Genomic DNA, 17,089 nt, shown 5'->3' with positions numbered 1-17,089 from the left:
AAATTATTTTAAAATTAAATAATAAAAATGTTTAAGGTAATTGAGACCATAAATGACAGAAGCCATTCTCATTAATGCAAAAACAGATTCTCGTTGTGGTTTTGGTTATTCATTACTTGCTTTTTAAATTTTGTTAATTTTGTAAACTAAATCTTAAGTACACCTGGCAGCAAATCCCAGAATAGCGTAAGACCTATAGCAGGTGAAACTAAATAATATGTCACTTTATGTATGTAAGTATATGTATGTATGTAAGTGATAAAAGAAGTTTTCATTGTTGTTTTATGCATTAAAATGATAAACACAAAAAGCTCAGGGATGCATTTATGGGACTGAACAGGAAGAACAAATAGGCAGAGGCAAGGTATTGAGATGTTCTGATTCCTCACTTCTTAGGTGTTCATTTCTTTTTTTTTATTGTTTTTATTTTTTAAATACATGACAGCGGAATGCATCACAATTCATATATATATATAGGATAATGATGTCCATAGGTGTTCCAGCCTTTGCTAATTATTTTATATATATTTGATGTTGACTTTTTTTGCATTCCCATTGCTTTGCACATAATGTGAATAGTAGTTATTAAAAGAACAAATTAATGACAATAAAAAGAACATATATTACTAATTTTTATTATTATTGTTATTTTTATTATATGTACAGACTGTCTGCATTTTGTAGCCTACTCTCCCTTACAGCTGTTTACATGTATTTATGAATTGCCCTTTAGCACATTAACAAATGTTATATCTGCCTTGTGAGTTCTCACCTGTCAGTGTCCTTGAGCCATGTTTCTTCTAGGATCTGGCAGTTTAAGGACAAGGCAAGTGGAAAGGATCCATTATATCCCCTCCAAGGGAGTCAGTTCTCCAGAGGTCCAGAGATTGTAACATGTAATTATTTTTCAGGAGTAAAAGAAACACTATGTGTGCTCATCATTTTTACCTCTTTCCCAGAAGACTGAGTTCATTTGTTGGCCTTTTATCACTATATGCATATTCTTCCCTAAATCTATTTTTTTGCAATTTAGGTCTGCGTTTCTTGGTTCGCCTCTGCTCAGATATTGGATTAAAAGAAGTTCAAGAATATGCCACAAAACTCAAGAGATTGGAAAAAATGAAAGAAATAAGGGAACAGGTATCTTATATGGACCAAAAATCGTTGTCTGTTCATTTTCAAAATGTCATCCTGCTATAGGTGAAAAATATGACATTAGTAGCTTCTGTCAAAAATCAGAGTTTTCTTCTGCCCTGTCATAAGATGAGGAATAACTGAAGTTTTTGTTTTAGGAAAAAATTCTGTCAGAAGTGGGTTTCCGATAGAAGAAAGAAAACTGGATTCTGTGTAGTCTTTAGTCGAAAGCTATTAAAAATATTGTAAATTTCCACAGCATGATATAACTTACAGGTTAATTTGAAGGCTTGTTTTAATTGGAGAGTCCTGCATCCCTTGAGAGGCAATTACTTGTCTGTAACAATAGTCATTTTTCCTTAAATATTTTTAATATAATGGAGTTTGGCTCTGAGAATAACTTTAGCACACATTGAAGCATTTTTAAGTCATTTCTATATTCTGTGCAGTATGTAGAATAGCAGTGTTCTTATTTTACTACTTTAAAGAATCATCTACAAAGTTTGAGCCTAGACTATTTAAAAGTTTAATGTGGGGGTGGGGATGTGACTCAAGGGTAATGTGCTTGCCTGGCATGCACGGGGCGCTGGGTTCAATCCTCAGCACCACATAAAATAAAATAAAAGTGTCCACCAAAAACTGAAAAATAAATATTAAAAAAATTCTTAAAAAAATAAATAAAAAAAGTTTAATGTGAATTCTGAATATTTCCTTTTACAGAAAAAGTAAGTTCTTGAAACTGATATTGCTATATTAGAAAAAATTCTAAATAAGGAATTAAATTTATTTTTTCTTAAATTGTGAAAATATGCTGACAAAGGACTTTTTAAAAATAAAATTATCTTGGATATAGAGAAAATCTAAATTCTGTTTTTGTTTTCAAAATACAATTGTTGTATTTGATTTTAAGATGGGCTAGGGTTATGGCTCAGTGGTGGAGCGCTTGCCTACATGTGTGAAGCACTGGGTTCGATTCTTAGTACCACATATAAATAAAGTCCATTGACAACTAAAATAATATTTTTTTTAAAAAGATGTAATCTGATAATTCTCTTGTAATGGTATCCAGTTGTAAAAAGATTATAGGCAAACAAATTTTTTTACTTTAATAACTCTATAAAATATCAAGTTGGTTTAAAATGCTAACATAGGGTATATATTAAAATGTGCTATAATGGCCAATATAATTCCACATACCAAATACTAATTAATTAGATAACTTGTATGAAAGCTTTGTAAAATGTAAACTGATATTAACTGAAGTTCAAATGATCATAATTGTCATAATTGCTATTGAATGTGTTTCATTAATCAGAATCAAAAATGAATATATGTATATAATATATATATCTTTTTTTAATTATTAGAGCTTTAGTAGTGGTTGGGTTCATCCTCATACAGAAGTTGATTTTAGTTCATGATCCCCCTTTTCCCTCCCATCCTTTCTCCCTTCTATATTTCAAACCTAGAACGTTTTTTGGAACTCAGTTCATTATCATGTAAAATTCTCTAATATAGAACCCTAAATATGCAGGGTCAGATTCTTCAGACTTTACAAGTTTAAGGATTATTAGTTTTAGTTAAACTGAAGAATGAACAAACTACTACAAATAGGGATCATGCATAACACACTTCTTACAATTTATAACCTTAAGATGGTATATGCATTAGCGTCTGTGATTTAGTAGACTTCTAATGTTGACCCCTTTTTTTGGTACCATATAGTTTTACTCATAAAGGTACTCTCATGTATAAGTGCCAATCTATAAATTTGAATTATGCACATAATATTATCAGTATGGTAATCTAATAAAATCTAAGCTTACACAGTCCCATCTATTTTCAGATTGCTGCAAAATGCAATCAGAATACTACTTATTTTTTCTTTCATATGTAATTGCATTGGCTGTCCAAAGGAAGAATTTTGTCAATAATTTATAAACTAAAAGAAAAATATTTTTTAAAATGGATGACATTTTCACTTTGCAGATTCAGTGAAGTGTGGTTTTGTCTTCAAAAACTGGTTTACTTAAATCAAAATTTGCAAAAATTATGAAAATATATTCATTTGTTAAATATGTTAATTTAGCACAAACATTAAATTTTTTACAAAGCAAAAATTTTAACTTTGGGAAACAGATTAAAATAATTTGCTAAACATGTTTAATCAATATATAATTTTGATCTTTATGAAAACCTTTTTTTGTGTTGACCTCTTTTAAACAGTGAGAGGTAGCCTTTTAACTAACTCCTTAGGAACTTCTTTGCAACCAGTTCACAAAGAATCTTAATGTAAACTTAGGATTGATTCCAGAGAATTCCTGGAAAATGAGCTTGAAGGACTAAGATGAAAGCATCCTCCTTTAAGTAGAATTACTTCTTAAAATTTTTTAGCATTTACCATTAACACAATTTTCCCACTCTTAGTTGTATCATAGTTGAATCAGTAGAGATATTGTTCTCTCCTTCTGATTTTTATAGGGTTTGTGTCCAAACTTCACCTTTTCTTCTTCCCTTATCCTCTTTGCTTTATTATAGTCTCTCTATATAGTTTTTAAACTTTTTTTTAATCTGACTACTTTGGACTAATATTCATAAGTGCCAATGAAATTTATTATATTTTAATGAATAATGTCATTGAAACTTTTGCTTTCCATTACTACTTAGACTCCTTGTTACTCTTCCATTAAAATATTTATATATTCATTAATCAGGTTTTATCTATTATTCTCATACATCTAGAATCTTTTTATATTCATCTGTACTTTGAAAAATAAAACAACCAATTTTTGGTAAAAATAATGGTTTCTTCTGAGAATGTATGCAAAAAGGAATTAGAACTTGTGCTTGTTAATTATTAGCAAGCCTTGTTTTCACTGGGATGGTATAATTGTTAGGGACAACTATATTTTAAGAAGAATATTTAAGGGGTTGTGGGTGTAGCTCAGTGGTAGAGTGCTTGCCTAGCATGTATGAGGCAGTAGGTTCAATTCTCAGCACTATATATAAAGAGAGAGAGAGAGAGAGAGAGAAAGAAAAAAAAGAAAGTTAGTTCTATCAACTACTAAAATATATATATATATTAAAAAAGAAAAAAGAAGAGGCCGGACATGGTGACACACTCCTATGATCCCAGTGGCTCAGGAGGCAGAGGCAAGAGGATCACAAGTTCAGAGCCAGCCTCAGCAATTTGGTGAGACGCTAAGCAACTCAGTGAGTTCCTCTCTCTATAAAATACAAAACAGAGCTAGGAATGTGACTCAGTGGTTGAGTGTCCATGAGTTGAATCCCTGGTACCCCGCCACCAAAAAAAAGGAAGAATATTTAAAATACCTGGGAACAAATCATTTTCAGGGACCACCCCCCAGGAATTTTAGAAATATCCATTTTTCTACAAATAAATGTCTTATTAATTACCAATAAATGTTTTATTAATTGCAAATAAAAACTAATATTCTACTCACTAAATAATTTCCTAGTGGCTTTATAAAGACTGCTTTAATAAACTTACATGACTTACCCTTGATATAATTAAACTATCCAATGTTTATCTCCTTACATCTCTCTATACTTATATGTACTTATATTTTATCACTGGTCTCATTAAAATTTATATAAAACCCAATGCCACTTGGATGTATCCTCTCATTATTACAGCTTTTCCTTAGTATTTCGTGCTCGAACTTTCTTATACCTTAGTCATTTGGGGGGGGGGGTGTTCTTTTGAGTTATGCATGACAGTAGAATCCATTTTGACATAATTATGCAAGCATGGAATATATCTTGTCCTAATTCAGACCTTAGTCTGTCTTTGGAATTAAAGTCATAGTCCAAATCTACAAAGTACTAAAATAAACATTGAGTCTCTCTTTTCAATTTCCTTGAAATCTACTTGGTTTCTTGGACTTCATAGTCAGTGGCATTTTTCCCTTTTCTCCCTTTTCCTTAAATTGTTCTATTCACATTTAAGAGTTTTTTCTATATTCATTATTACATCATAAATAATAAAAACATAAAAACATTTTCTTGAGGTTTTTCTCATCTAAGTTTTGCTTATAAACACGGTCAAGGGGGATCAATGAAAAAGAAAGGTCCTAGGAAGAAGAGGCTTAAAGAGAAAGAATGCACACATATCAGGTAACTCTTGTCCATCCCATTTCTATTTGTCTTTCCTAGATAGTGAGACTATGTAGCAATACGTTCTGTTTCCTGGCTTATGTAGGGTATAAAACGTTAATTATAATGCTAAATATAATAAACATTGGAATTAAGGATTCTCCCCTTTTCTAAATTTGAACCTAAAGCTTCCTGTTACCTTTTTTCTTTATTTCTTCTTATCTTTCTGTTTAGAGTAAATCCTGATGCAGAAGCTTAAACATTTTTCCTATATAATTAAAATTTCTTCCAAACATTATTATTAATGTCTATATAATAGCTTATTATACAGATATATTTAGACGTATTTAAACGTTTTCACTTTGTTAGACAATCAGATGCCTTTTTAATATTTGATAATTTTCTGTGATCAGTCTAGTTTTCAGATGTTTCTTGTTAAAGTTTGTGGCCCCAATGATTATTTATAGGTGAGCTCTTCCATGTTGTTGGATTGAGATATTTTATGAAATAGTCATGTTTTGAAACCAGAGATTTTTCTAAATAATAACATCCAACCTTTATCTGGAGCTGCTACGGAACACAGAAATGACCCTCAGTCTTTCTGCCTTTCTTTTCTCTTTCCTTCTGCTGGTAAGGTAGAAATTTGGCAGCAGAAAGGAGAAGCTGAAGTGAAGAACCTGGGTAACATATCCCTGAGTAATGTTAGCAGTCTTAGTTTTTCTAGTAGCAGCTTTTTCATTAATTCCACTTTATTACATCTGCTTAACTAGATGTAATTAATTAGTAGTAACAATGGGGGCCAGGGATGTTAGCTCAGTGGTAGACTGCATGCATGAGGCCCTGAGTTCTGTCCCCAGCACTGCACAAAATAATAGTGGCATACATTTAAGTGCATAACTGCAGACACTTTCCTAAATATATTAACTAATCCAGTCATTTCACTAATCCTATGATGTTGAATATGGTCTCATCATTGCTATTGTTTGTAGATGAGAAAAGAAACCACATGCTACTATGTTGGGGGGCAGACATGGAATACCATTCCAGGCTCCTAACTCCTATACCTTTCTACCTTATGAATGAATGGGAGAGAAATAGGATTATGCAAATAAGGGTTTTCACTTGAAATGTAATCCTTACTTAATCTTCATCCAGAAAAGTTAGTGACTCGTACCAGGAATTATATTAAATGTTTCTTGCAATCAGCCTGCCATAATTAAATTAGGGGTTAGGGTCTTGGAATAGTGTCACTTAAGATGTGGTCCATAACCAATAGAGCCTCAGAATCTCCTGAGAGCTTCATAGTGTTGCAAAATCATATATTTGTCAAGATTCTTTAAAAATGGAAAAAGTTTTGTATAAACTTAAGAAAGATAAACCAATCCAGGTTTGTGTGGTCAGAATATATCTTCCTGTACTCCTGACTCCTGTTTAAAAATATTAGAGTTAGAAATTTTATATAGATTGATTTTTTTGTTTTCAGAGAAACTAGTCTCCTTTCTGGAACTATTATGGAAAAAAAGGAAGACTGTTCTGCCCCTGTGCTTGGGGAATCTACCCATTTCTGGGTAAGGAAAAAACTTAGCACATTCTGCATTTGTTAAGGCCAGAAGGAAGCAATTCTGGGCATAGTGCTATTGGCCACACCAGGCCAGACAGATTTACTACCTGCACAGACAGACACACTTGTTCCCTTTTGTCCTCATTGGTGGATACCATGAGTCCTGTAGCAATGTGAACTATTCCCTGGAAACTGTGAGCCCCTTAGTTACTGTTTTTATAAAGATGTTTTGCTCTTTTGCTTCACTAAACATCAAAAGCATTACTTGCAAGGAAATCTGTAATAATTAGATTGTATGGGTGGAAAAGAGCAAAATGAGAAGAGTGAGAATTGAGGACTGAGTATTTTAAAAATGAAAAAGGAAGAGAAAAATATCAATCAAAATACCAAAGACGTTAGAGAACAAAAGGAAACTATTAAGATGAAAAATAAAATGGATAAAGAAAGAGTATACAAAATACAGAAGGTTTTCATTACCAGCCCCCAAATAGAAATATGTTAATAGTTAACATTTTTAAATTGTTCTTAAGTGTTCAAAATAGTCAAAAAGAGAAATATCCTACCAATATTTGCCATCCCCTTCCTTAACCATAACAGAAAACATTTCTTAATTCTTTCTATGGCCAGATTGACAAAATATTATATAATTAATTCAAAGTTAATATAATATGTAGTTGGTACTTTACCCATATTTCCAGTTATTACCCCCCAAAATTTACAATCTTGTTGAATGGAGACCTGTTCCATTATAATAGCAAAGAGATTCCATTTTAAGATCCCATAAAGACATAGCTTTAAATTGACTATGCTTAAAAAAGGCAATTTTTAAAGTTCATGTATGTAATAAAATCTACAAGAATGTCTTACAACTGTTATGCATTCTTGAATTGAATAAATTTCATAAAGTACTGAATAGAATATACATTGTTGGTATCAAATTTATGTTGATTTGTGCATTGATTACATTTTCTTGAGTAAGATTACCAATCACTTCTTAAAAGCCATTGAAGGCCTTCTTAAAGGGTTTTATGCATTGCCTTGTATTGTTTCCTTAGTTCATTCACTCAGAAAGCATTCCTTAAAATCTGCTATGTATCTCAAAGGATCCAGTGAGGCCTTATAGTTGGCTTTGGCTGTGCATAGGAAGTTAAGGTCATGTTCATAAATTCATAGCCACTAAGAAATGTTTTGAATTCTATTTTTTTTCTTGAATATGAAGTCAGAGCCAATCTTCTTAAGAATCCTTAACTAGTAAAAGAACTGATTTTTATTTCATTGGACAGGTACCAGTTCTTTTTTTTTTTTTTTAATTTAGTTTTTAGTTGTAGATGGACACAATACCTTTATTTCAGTAATGTTTATGTGGTGCTGAGGATCAAACCCAGGAACTCACATGTGCTAGGCGAGTGCTCTACCACTGAGCACAACCTCAGACACCAGTTCTTATGGAATAAAAGCATAGTATGGTGGACAACACCCTGAACTATTTTTTTTTAACTTGACATTGGTCAGCTTTTTAATCTGGAATGGACATTTAACCTCTGGACCACATTCTGGTTCTCAGTGTTCAGAGATTAGTACTTCTCAAACTATCTGTGGTGAAGTTATTATTTGTAGTTTGTCATTGACATTACTAGAAAAATAATCATGCATTTTGGATGTCAACAGTATCAAATCATTATAAAAGCATGTAAGTCCCTGCCCTCAACCTCTGTGTTCATCTCCTCAAGGATGTTTGGCAATTTGTGGACACAGTGGTTTCCAGACCACACTTTGGGTAACCCTGTTTTAGATGATTTATAGGATCCATCACCTTGTAATGGTTGATTTTATTCTATTACAAGAGAGTAATATGTGACATTTATGGTCATGCATCCTTATTGAAAAGTAGATGTTTTTAAAGGTAAAAGATGTGGGTTTTTTTTTTTTTGTCCTTTCAAACATTTATTTAATTTGTCCTATTTACTTGCATCTGCTTTGTTCCTCTATTCTGTACCTTCATTTTTTTCCTGAATAAAATTCCCCCCCCACTCTTTTTTTTAATATTATTAAAACAATAAATGTTCTTTTAGAAATTCAGGCAGATTACTTTTGTAAGTAATTTTTAATTCAAATTAAAATATATAAAGAAAAATATGACTCATTCATCCCTCTACTTAGAGATCACTATTAGCATTTTATCCTCCCAGTCATTTTTACAAATGTCTGCAAACAAATATATTGCTTTTTAAATGAGACTTTTTTCACAAAAATTTTTACAAAACTACTATCTTACAACTTTTACCCCCTATTTAAGCAAAGTAACATGGGCAATTCTCTGTGTCATTAAATACAGATTACTGTTATTATTTTGGTTCTGTATTCCCTTATGTGGTTGTTTTCTTCCATTTTAATATTGATAGGGTGAAAATCATTTTTTCAGTTGTTCTTTTTAATTTTTCCTTTCATGTCTACCATTACTTACTACTCCAAATGAGTACAAATTTCTGTGAACTTTATTAAGTGTTAAAACTCTGAAAAGGTGGGAATGAGTATTTCCCATATTCAAAACCCTCATCCTACCACATGGCAAGAGCTTTTATTACTGTATTTGATAAGCATTTATTGTGTTCCTAAAATATACTTGGTCCTTCAGATTTCAGGTGGGTCATGTATCATCAGATGTGTCAGTATAATACAGGCCCCTTGTGCCCCAGGAATATAGTCTTATATGTAGGAGAGCCACAAGAATCAGTCCCCTACCAGCATGCTCTGTAGAGATACAGGGGCTACCATGGCTGGGGCTTCCACTGTGAAGCCAAGGAACTTATTAGCTGTAGGCCCTCATTTATAGTGGCTTACTTCTGAATAAATTTTTATTTTGGAAACTTATTTTAAAATTTTTCAGTTTTTTATTTTCTTTTTTCAGAAGTTTCCCACACAAGTTCTGGATCTACCCCACCATCATCATTTCCTTTTCTCCCAGCCCAAGAACTACCATAAATTAAATACACTTGATCTTTATTTTCTCATCTCCCAGGTGCCCTTCAAGTCAATCTAACCATGACGCTTCCTGTTCACAGATGGCCTATTAAGATTAATCCTTTACAAGTAAATAAATATATTGGATAGTCTTTGTACTCTGCCTGACCTAGGGGTGGGTGTGTTTGTAACCTCTCTAACACACCTCTCCTGGTTTCTGTTTTCCTCCACCTCTGCCTACTTTATCTCTCTTTCCACAATGACGGGGCAGAACCAGCTCCTGGGCCAGCCCTGGAATCCCTGGGGAGTATTCCTGTTTTCATGGCACTGTCCCTAGAGGGCTTTACTTTGTATCTGCTAAGGATGTCCTTGGGTCTGCTAAAAATGCTACTAGTTAGACCTCTGTCTTTAAAATGGCATGGGAGATAAGCAGTGATCTAAGGCTTCACGTTCCCTATTTCTTTGAATTTAGAACTGTATCAAACTAATGGAATTCTTGTTTGGGGCAGTATTGAGGATGAACCTGGGGCACTCTAGCACTGAACTACACCCCAGCCCTTTTTTTATTTTGAGATAGGATCTCCTTAAGCTGCTGAGGCTGCCCTCAAACTTGCTATCCTGCCTCAGTCTCCTAAGTCAGGTGCTAGGATTACAGGTGTGCATCACCACAACTGGCCTGTTAAGACTAATGTTTCAATAAATGTTTTGTTTTTACTTTTGGAGTTGCCATGTCTGTTAACTTCCACACGAAATCATTGTTACAGCTATTGCAGTGATTGATACATGAGACTCATTCTGACTGAATTCATTAATTTTCAAGTGCCAGCAAGTATTGAGTGGAGCACCACACTGCGCATAGGAAGGTGGTGAGGGAGAAAGATAAGCCAGAAGAGCATGGCCATGACTACGGGGAGCACCTGGTAGAGTGAGTGTACTGAGGGAGGGGCCACCTGAGATACACAGGAAGTCCACCAAGGGATGAGTTGGAGGAAGCTAAGGAAGGGACTAGCAGGCAAAGGAAGGAACTGAGAAGTTCACACATGGAAGAAGCTGGCATATCCAAGAGGATGCTGTTGCCCTTAACTCAGGATGCAAGAGGGACAGTCAGTTGCCAGAATTGAAGAAGGCAGAATGAGGTATTTTGTGGGACACAGGTGAGGATACTGAGTAAGCATTGGGAAACCCTGAGGTCACTCTGCATTCCTGGGACTTTTCCTGGGAGGAGGAGAGGAAAGAGTGAAGTTACCGAAGCAACCCAGGCTTAGGTTTCTCTTGGTGAGCTGGAAAGACGAAGCGATCAAGGGTGTCAGGGTTATGATGTGGCTATGCTGAATGATGTGGGTCAGGAGTCTAGATGGACAGAAAGTAAAACTATGAAAGGATTATTAAGCAAGCCAGGGAAGTGGAAGATTCTAGATGAGGGCAGATAGCAGATATAATAGGTAGAGTGGTGATCATGGAAGTGCACACAGCTTCCTAAGTGTTATTCTGACCTGGTGTCTTTGCTTTGAGAAACTGTCAGGTCACATGGGCTTTTGTCCTGATGAGATTATTTTTAGCATTTACAGGTCTTTCAGATATGCTGGAAATGATCAGTCTGGAATAGATGAAAATCAAGTTTTGAAATAAAGTCAGATGTTGAAATTCTTATTTTGTTACATCTTTTGAAGGGTTTATTTTGTCTGTGAAGGCAAGGGAAAAGCTGGGGTTTCAAGGGAGGATTCCACTTTTTTTCTTATTAGTGCATTATAGTTGTACATAATGGTTGGACTCGTTTGACGTAATCATACCTGGATGAAATTTAATTTATTCCACTTTAGTTTCTGGTTTCCCTACTTTCCCCACTCTCCTCCCTCCCCCAGTTCTCCTCCCTCTCCCATACTGGTTTAATTCTGTTTGTTGGTTGGTTGGTGCTTTATAGATATACATAAAGGTGGGATTCATGGTGTTATATATGTATGTAGTGTAATTTTATCAAATTCATTCAGCATTTTCTTCTTCATCCCTCTTTCCTTCCCCCTCACTTTCCTTCTTCTACTCCACTGACTTTCCTTCTTTATCATATCTGACCCTTGCCCTTTTCCCTGCTTTACTCTGGTTTCCATATGTGAGAGAAAATATTTGATCTTTGGTTTTCTGAGTCTGACTTGTGTCACTTAGCATAATATTATCCATTTGCTGGCACATACCTTCTTTATGAATTACATTCTTCTTTATGGCTGAGTAAAACTCCATTGCCACATTTTCGGTATAACTATAACATGCTGATTTTAGTTCTTTTGGATAAATACTGAGGAGCGTGGTAGCTGGATCAAATGGCATTCTATTTCTACTTTTTTGAGGAATCTCCATGCTGCTTTTTAGAGTGGTTGTACTAATTTGCAGTTTCACCAACAATATATGAGTGTATCTTTTCCCCTACAACCTTGCCAGCATTTATTATCATTTGTATTCTTGATTATTGCTATTCTGACTAGACAGAAATGAAATCTCAGTATAGTTTTGATTTTAATTTCCCTGATTGCTGGGGATGTTGAATATTTTTTCATATATTTGTTGACCATTTGTGTTTCATCTTCTGAGAAATGTGTTCAGTTCTTTTGTCCATTTCTTGATTGGATTATTTGGGGTTTGTTGGTTTGGTTTGGGGTTTTTTGTTTGTTTGTTTGTTGTTAAGCTTTTTTAGTTCTTTATGTATTCCAACTATTAGTACCATCACAGGAGTAGTTGACAAAGATTTTCTCCCATTCTATAAGCACTCTCTTTACTTATCATTTCTGATTTAAGGAAGTCAGTGCCTGCTCCATTATGTTGGAGTGTTGACTGTGTTTTCTTCTAGCAATCATAATACTTTTGGTCTAATTGCTAAGTTTTTGATCAACTTTGATTTGACATTTGAGCAGGGTGAGATATAAGGATCTAGTTTGATTCTTCTACATATGGATATCCAGTTTTCTCAGCATCATTTATTGAAAAGGCTGTCTTTCCTCCACCATATATTTTTGGCACTTTTTTTCAAGTATTAGATGACTATAACTATTTGGGTTTATCTCTGTGTCTTCTGTTGTGTTCCATTGGTTTTCATGTCTGTTTTGATGTCAATACTAGGCTGTTTTGTTACTGTAGCTCTCTCATATAATTTGATATCAGGTATTTGATGCCTCTCCAGCATGACTCTTCTTGCTCAAGATTGCTTTGGCTATATTTGGTCTTTCATTCTTCCAAATGAATTTTAAGACTGTTTTTTTCTAGTTCTGTGAAGTATGTTATTGATATTTTGGTGGGGATTGCATTGAATCTGTATAATGCTTTTGATAATATGGTTGTTTGGATGAACATGGGAAGTCTCTCCATTTCTAAGTCTTTTTCAGTTTCTTTCTCCAGTGTTAGATGGTTTTCCTCATAGAGGCTATTTCATCCTTGATTAGATTAAGTGCCAAGTTTTTTGTTCTTTTTTTTTTTTTTTTTTTTTGAGGTTATCATGAATGGCATAGATTTCCTGATTTCTTTCTCAGCAGAATCACTACTGGCATATAGGAAAGCTATTAATTTATGAATGTTGGTCTTGTATCCTGCTACTTTGCTGAATTTATCAATCTAGAAGTCTTCTGATGTAGGATTTTTTTAACTCTTCTAGATAGAGGATCATGTCATCAACAGATAATTTGACTCTTCCTTACCTGTAGTTTTTTTATTATTATTATTTTTAATTGTAGATGGACATACCTTTATTTTATTTATTTATTCTTATGTAGTGCTGAGGATTGAACCCAGTGCCTCACACATGCTAGGCAAGTGCTGTACCACTGAGCTACAACCCCAGCCCCTTCTTTTCCTATTTTTTTTAGTTTTCGGCGGACACAACATCTTTGTTTGTATGTGGTACTGAGGATTGAACCCCAGCCACATGCATGCCAGGCGAGCGCGCTACCACTTGAGCCACATCCCCAGCCCCTTCTTTTCCTATTTGTATCACTCTAATTTTCTTCTCTTGCCTGATTGCTCTGGCTAGTGTTTCAAAAATTATATTTAGTAAGAGTGGTGAGAGTGGGCATCCTTGTCCTTTTCCTGATTTTGGAGGAATACCTTTCCGTTTTTCTCCATTCGGTATGATGTTGGCTTTGGTTTGTCATATATATCTTTATAATGTTGAGGTAAGTTCCTTCTATCCCTAGTTCCTCCAGTGTTATTGTTTTTTTAAAACAGTATCTTTTTTATTTAATATTTTTAGATGTTGATGGACCTTTATTTCATTCATTTATTTATGTGTGATGTTGAGGGTAGAACCCAGTGCCTCACACATTCTAGGCAAGAGCTCTACCACTGAGCCACAACCTCAGCCCATCTCCAGTGTTTTTTAAGTGAATGACTGCTGGACTTTATCAGAGATCTTTTCAGCATCTGTTGAAATGATCATATGATTCTTGTCCTTGATTCTATTTATGTGGTGAATTACATTTATTAATTTGTGTAGGTTAAACCAACCTTGCATCCCTGGGATGACACCCACTTGATCATTGTGTACTATATTCTTGATGTGATTTTGAAATATAGTTTGCTAAGATCTTATTAAGAATTTTTACATCTTTCTTCATCAAGGATATTGATCTGTAGTTTTCTTTCCTTGATGTGTCCTTGTCTGGTTTTGGTATCAGGGTAATACTGGCTTAGTAGAATGTATTTGGGACTATTCCTCCCTTTCAATTTCATGCAATAATTTGAGGAACACTGATGTTAGTTGTTCTGTAAAGATTTGGTAGAACTTAGTTGAGAATCCATCTGGTTCTGGATTTTTCTTTCTTGGAAGGCTTTTTTAATTATTGTTTTAATTTCATAACTTGATATTGATCTGTTTAGGTTTTCTATATCTTCCTGGTTTAATTTGGGCAAGTCATATGTGTCTAGAAATTTGTCAGTGTCTTCTAGATGTTATCAATTTATTGGCATATAAATTTTCTAAATAGTTTCTAATGATCCTTTGGATTTCAGAAGTGTCTGTGGTGATATGTCCTATTTAATCTATGATTTGTCAATTTGGCCCTTCTCTTTTTTTCTTTTGGTTAGTTTGGCTAAGAGTTTATCAATTTTGTTTATCTTTTCAAAGAACCAATTCTTTGTTGCATTGATTTTGTGTATTGTTTTATTCTCAATATCATTGATTTCAATTCTAATGTTAATTATTTTCTGACTTCTACTGCTTTGAAAATGTTCATTCTTCCATTTTTAAGGCCTTGAGGTATAGTGTAGCATTAGATTATTTATATGGGATATTTCTGTTTTTTAATATAGGCTGTCAGTGCTATAATCTTTCCTCAAACTGCCTTCATACTCTCCTAGAGATTTTGATATATCCCTACTTTCATTTGTTTCTAACAATTTCTTGATTTCTTCTCTCATTTCTTCCATTCCTCATTTAAAAGAGTATTGTTCAATCTCTATGTGTTTATGTGGTTTCTATAATTTTTTTTTTTTTTTTTTGCTGTTGATTTCTACTTTCTTTCCACGTGATATGGTAGGTGCATGGGATTTATCAACCTTTTTTTTTTTTTTTTGTATTTGCTAAGACTTACATTGTGACCTAGAATATGGACTATTTTGGAAAAGTTTCCATGAGCTGCTGAGAAAAAAAGAGAAATCAGCTGTCTTGGATGAAATATTCTATACATGTCTTTTAGGGTCATTTTATTTAGAGTATTATTTATTGATTTTATGTTTGGATGACCTGTCAATTGGTGTGTGTGAAACTGGAGTTTGTGATAAAACTCAGTTCTCCACTTCTTCTGGCAGGTAGGGTCTATGTAAACTTCAGGCCTCCTCAGCTAAGAAAGTTTATTTTAGTGTTAGTAAGTAATCACAGAAGGGTATGTCTGCCAGTGTCTCTCTGGGGTTCCCAGCCAGCAAACCCAGATTCTTTTCCACTACTATTGAGTGGAATGTTGCATTTCTTAATGGTGGGCTATGATGTCATAGAAGACCCCAGCAGCTCACTGCCAATCTTTTTCCAGGTTCTTGTCTCATGAATTCAAAGAATGAAATCCACAGATGAGGAACAGTGAGTGTAAGAATAGGATTTATTCAAGTGGTAAGAAAAAAAGAGACAGAGCTTCTGCAGGGTGAGGGGAACCCAATAGGGGTTGCCACTTCATTGTCCTAGTCTAGGAGTTTATCTAGCTCTTGGGTCAATGCTGTTGGTCCAAATTTATGCTAATCAGGTTCTAGGAAAGAGCCAATGCTATTTGTCCAAATTTGGAAAGTATCAATGCTATTGTTTAATCATTGAGTCTGAATTTTCCTGCATTCTTCATTCGGGTCTGCCCCAACTTATGTTCTCTCACTGCTTATCAGGCTAGGCCTGGGTCACTGCAAGGTGACAGGTAAGTTCACCAGGGCTTGCCTCTCCCCTACCTTGCTGCTTCTCAGGCTTGTGCTGGCATGATGGGCTTCATACAGCCTTGGCCCATGCTCACTGCCCCATACTCCAGTCCTACCAGGCTACCACTTGGATACTCTAAACAAAGGCTTGAATTCACTAGGGGTGTGTTGAAATACCACAGTATTGTTGCATTAGACTCTGAGATTTAACATTAAGAAGTTGGGTTGTGTTTTTTGTTTTGTTTTGTTTTTGTTTTTTAATGTTATTAGAAGCACTGACATTTGGGGCATAAATATTTACTGTTGTTATATCTTCTCATTGGATTCTTCCATTTACCAGTATGTAGTGGCCTTCTTTGTTTTTTCTTATTAATTTTTGCTTAAAATCAGCTTTGTCAGATATGAGAATAGCTACTCCTACTTGTTTTTGCATTCTATTTGCATGGAATGTTTTTCCAATCCATTTACTTTTAGCCTGAAAGCATCTTTGCCTATGAAATGATGCTCTTGCAAACAGTTTTTGGGTGGATCTTATTTTTTAATCCATTCTGTGAATCTGTGTCTTTTAATTGGGGAGTTGAGACCATTTACATACTGTCTTATTATAAATGTTTGTTATTTCCTGCCATTTTGATCTTGCTTTTCATGTAGTTGCTTTTCTAGTGAACTCGTATTTGGGAGATTTGGGTTTTGTTTTTGAGTTCAATATATCTTTAAGTATTCTTTGTGTAGCTGGTTTAGTGGTCATGAATTTTTTAGTTTATCTTTACTGTGGAAAGTTTTTATTTCTTTATTGATTCTGAAAGATAACTTTGCTGGATATAACAATCTTGGCTGGAAATTGTTTCTTTTAGAGCTTGGAATTTCTTATTCCAGGCCCTCCTTGATTTTAGGGTCTGAGTTGAGAAGTTAGAAGAGAGCCTTATTGGTTTGCTTCTAAATGTG

At 34.2% G+C, this 17,089-nt stretch overlaps 1 protein-coding gene across 6 annotated transcripts in view; it reads left to right on the top strand.

Moving 5' to 3' along the window:
- Positions 1-17,089, top strand: part of IFT88 (intraflagellar transport 88) — a 265,457-nt gene that overhangs the window by 228,864 nt on the left and 19,504 nt on the right. For all 6 annotated transcript variants that reach the window (XM_081280579.1, XM_081280576.1, XM_081280577.1 and 3 more), the window contains one exon: positions 1,034-1,140. In XM_081280579.1, the coding sequence (XP_081136705.1) occupies positions 1,034-1,140 (107 nt within the window). The remainder of the gene's footprint in view (positions 1-1,033; positions 1,141-17,089) is intronic.

Source organism: Spermophilus citellus, assembly GCF_964194105.1.
Source record: "Spermophilus citellus genome assembly, chromosome: 1".
NCBI classification, from domain to species: domain Eukaryota; kingdom Metazoa; phylum Chordata; class Mammalia; order Rodentia; family Sciuridae; genus Spermophilus; species Spermophilus citellus.
This window is presented reverse-complemented; position numbering and strand designations above follow the sequence as displayed.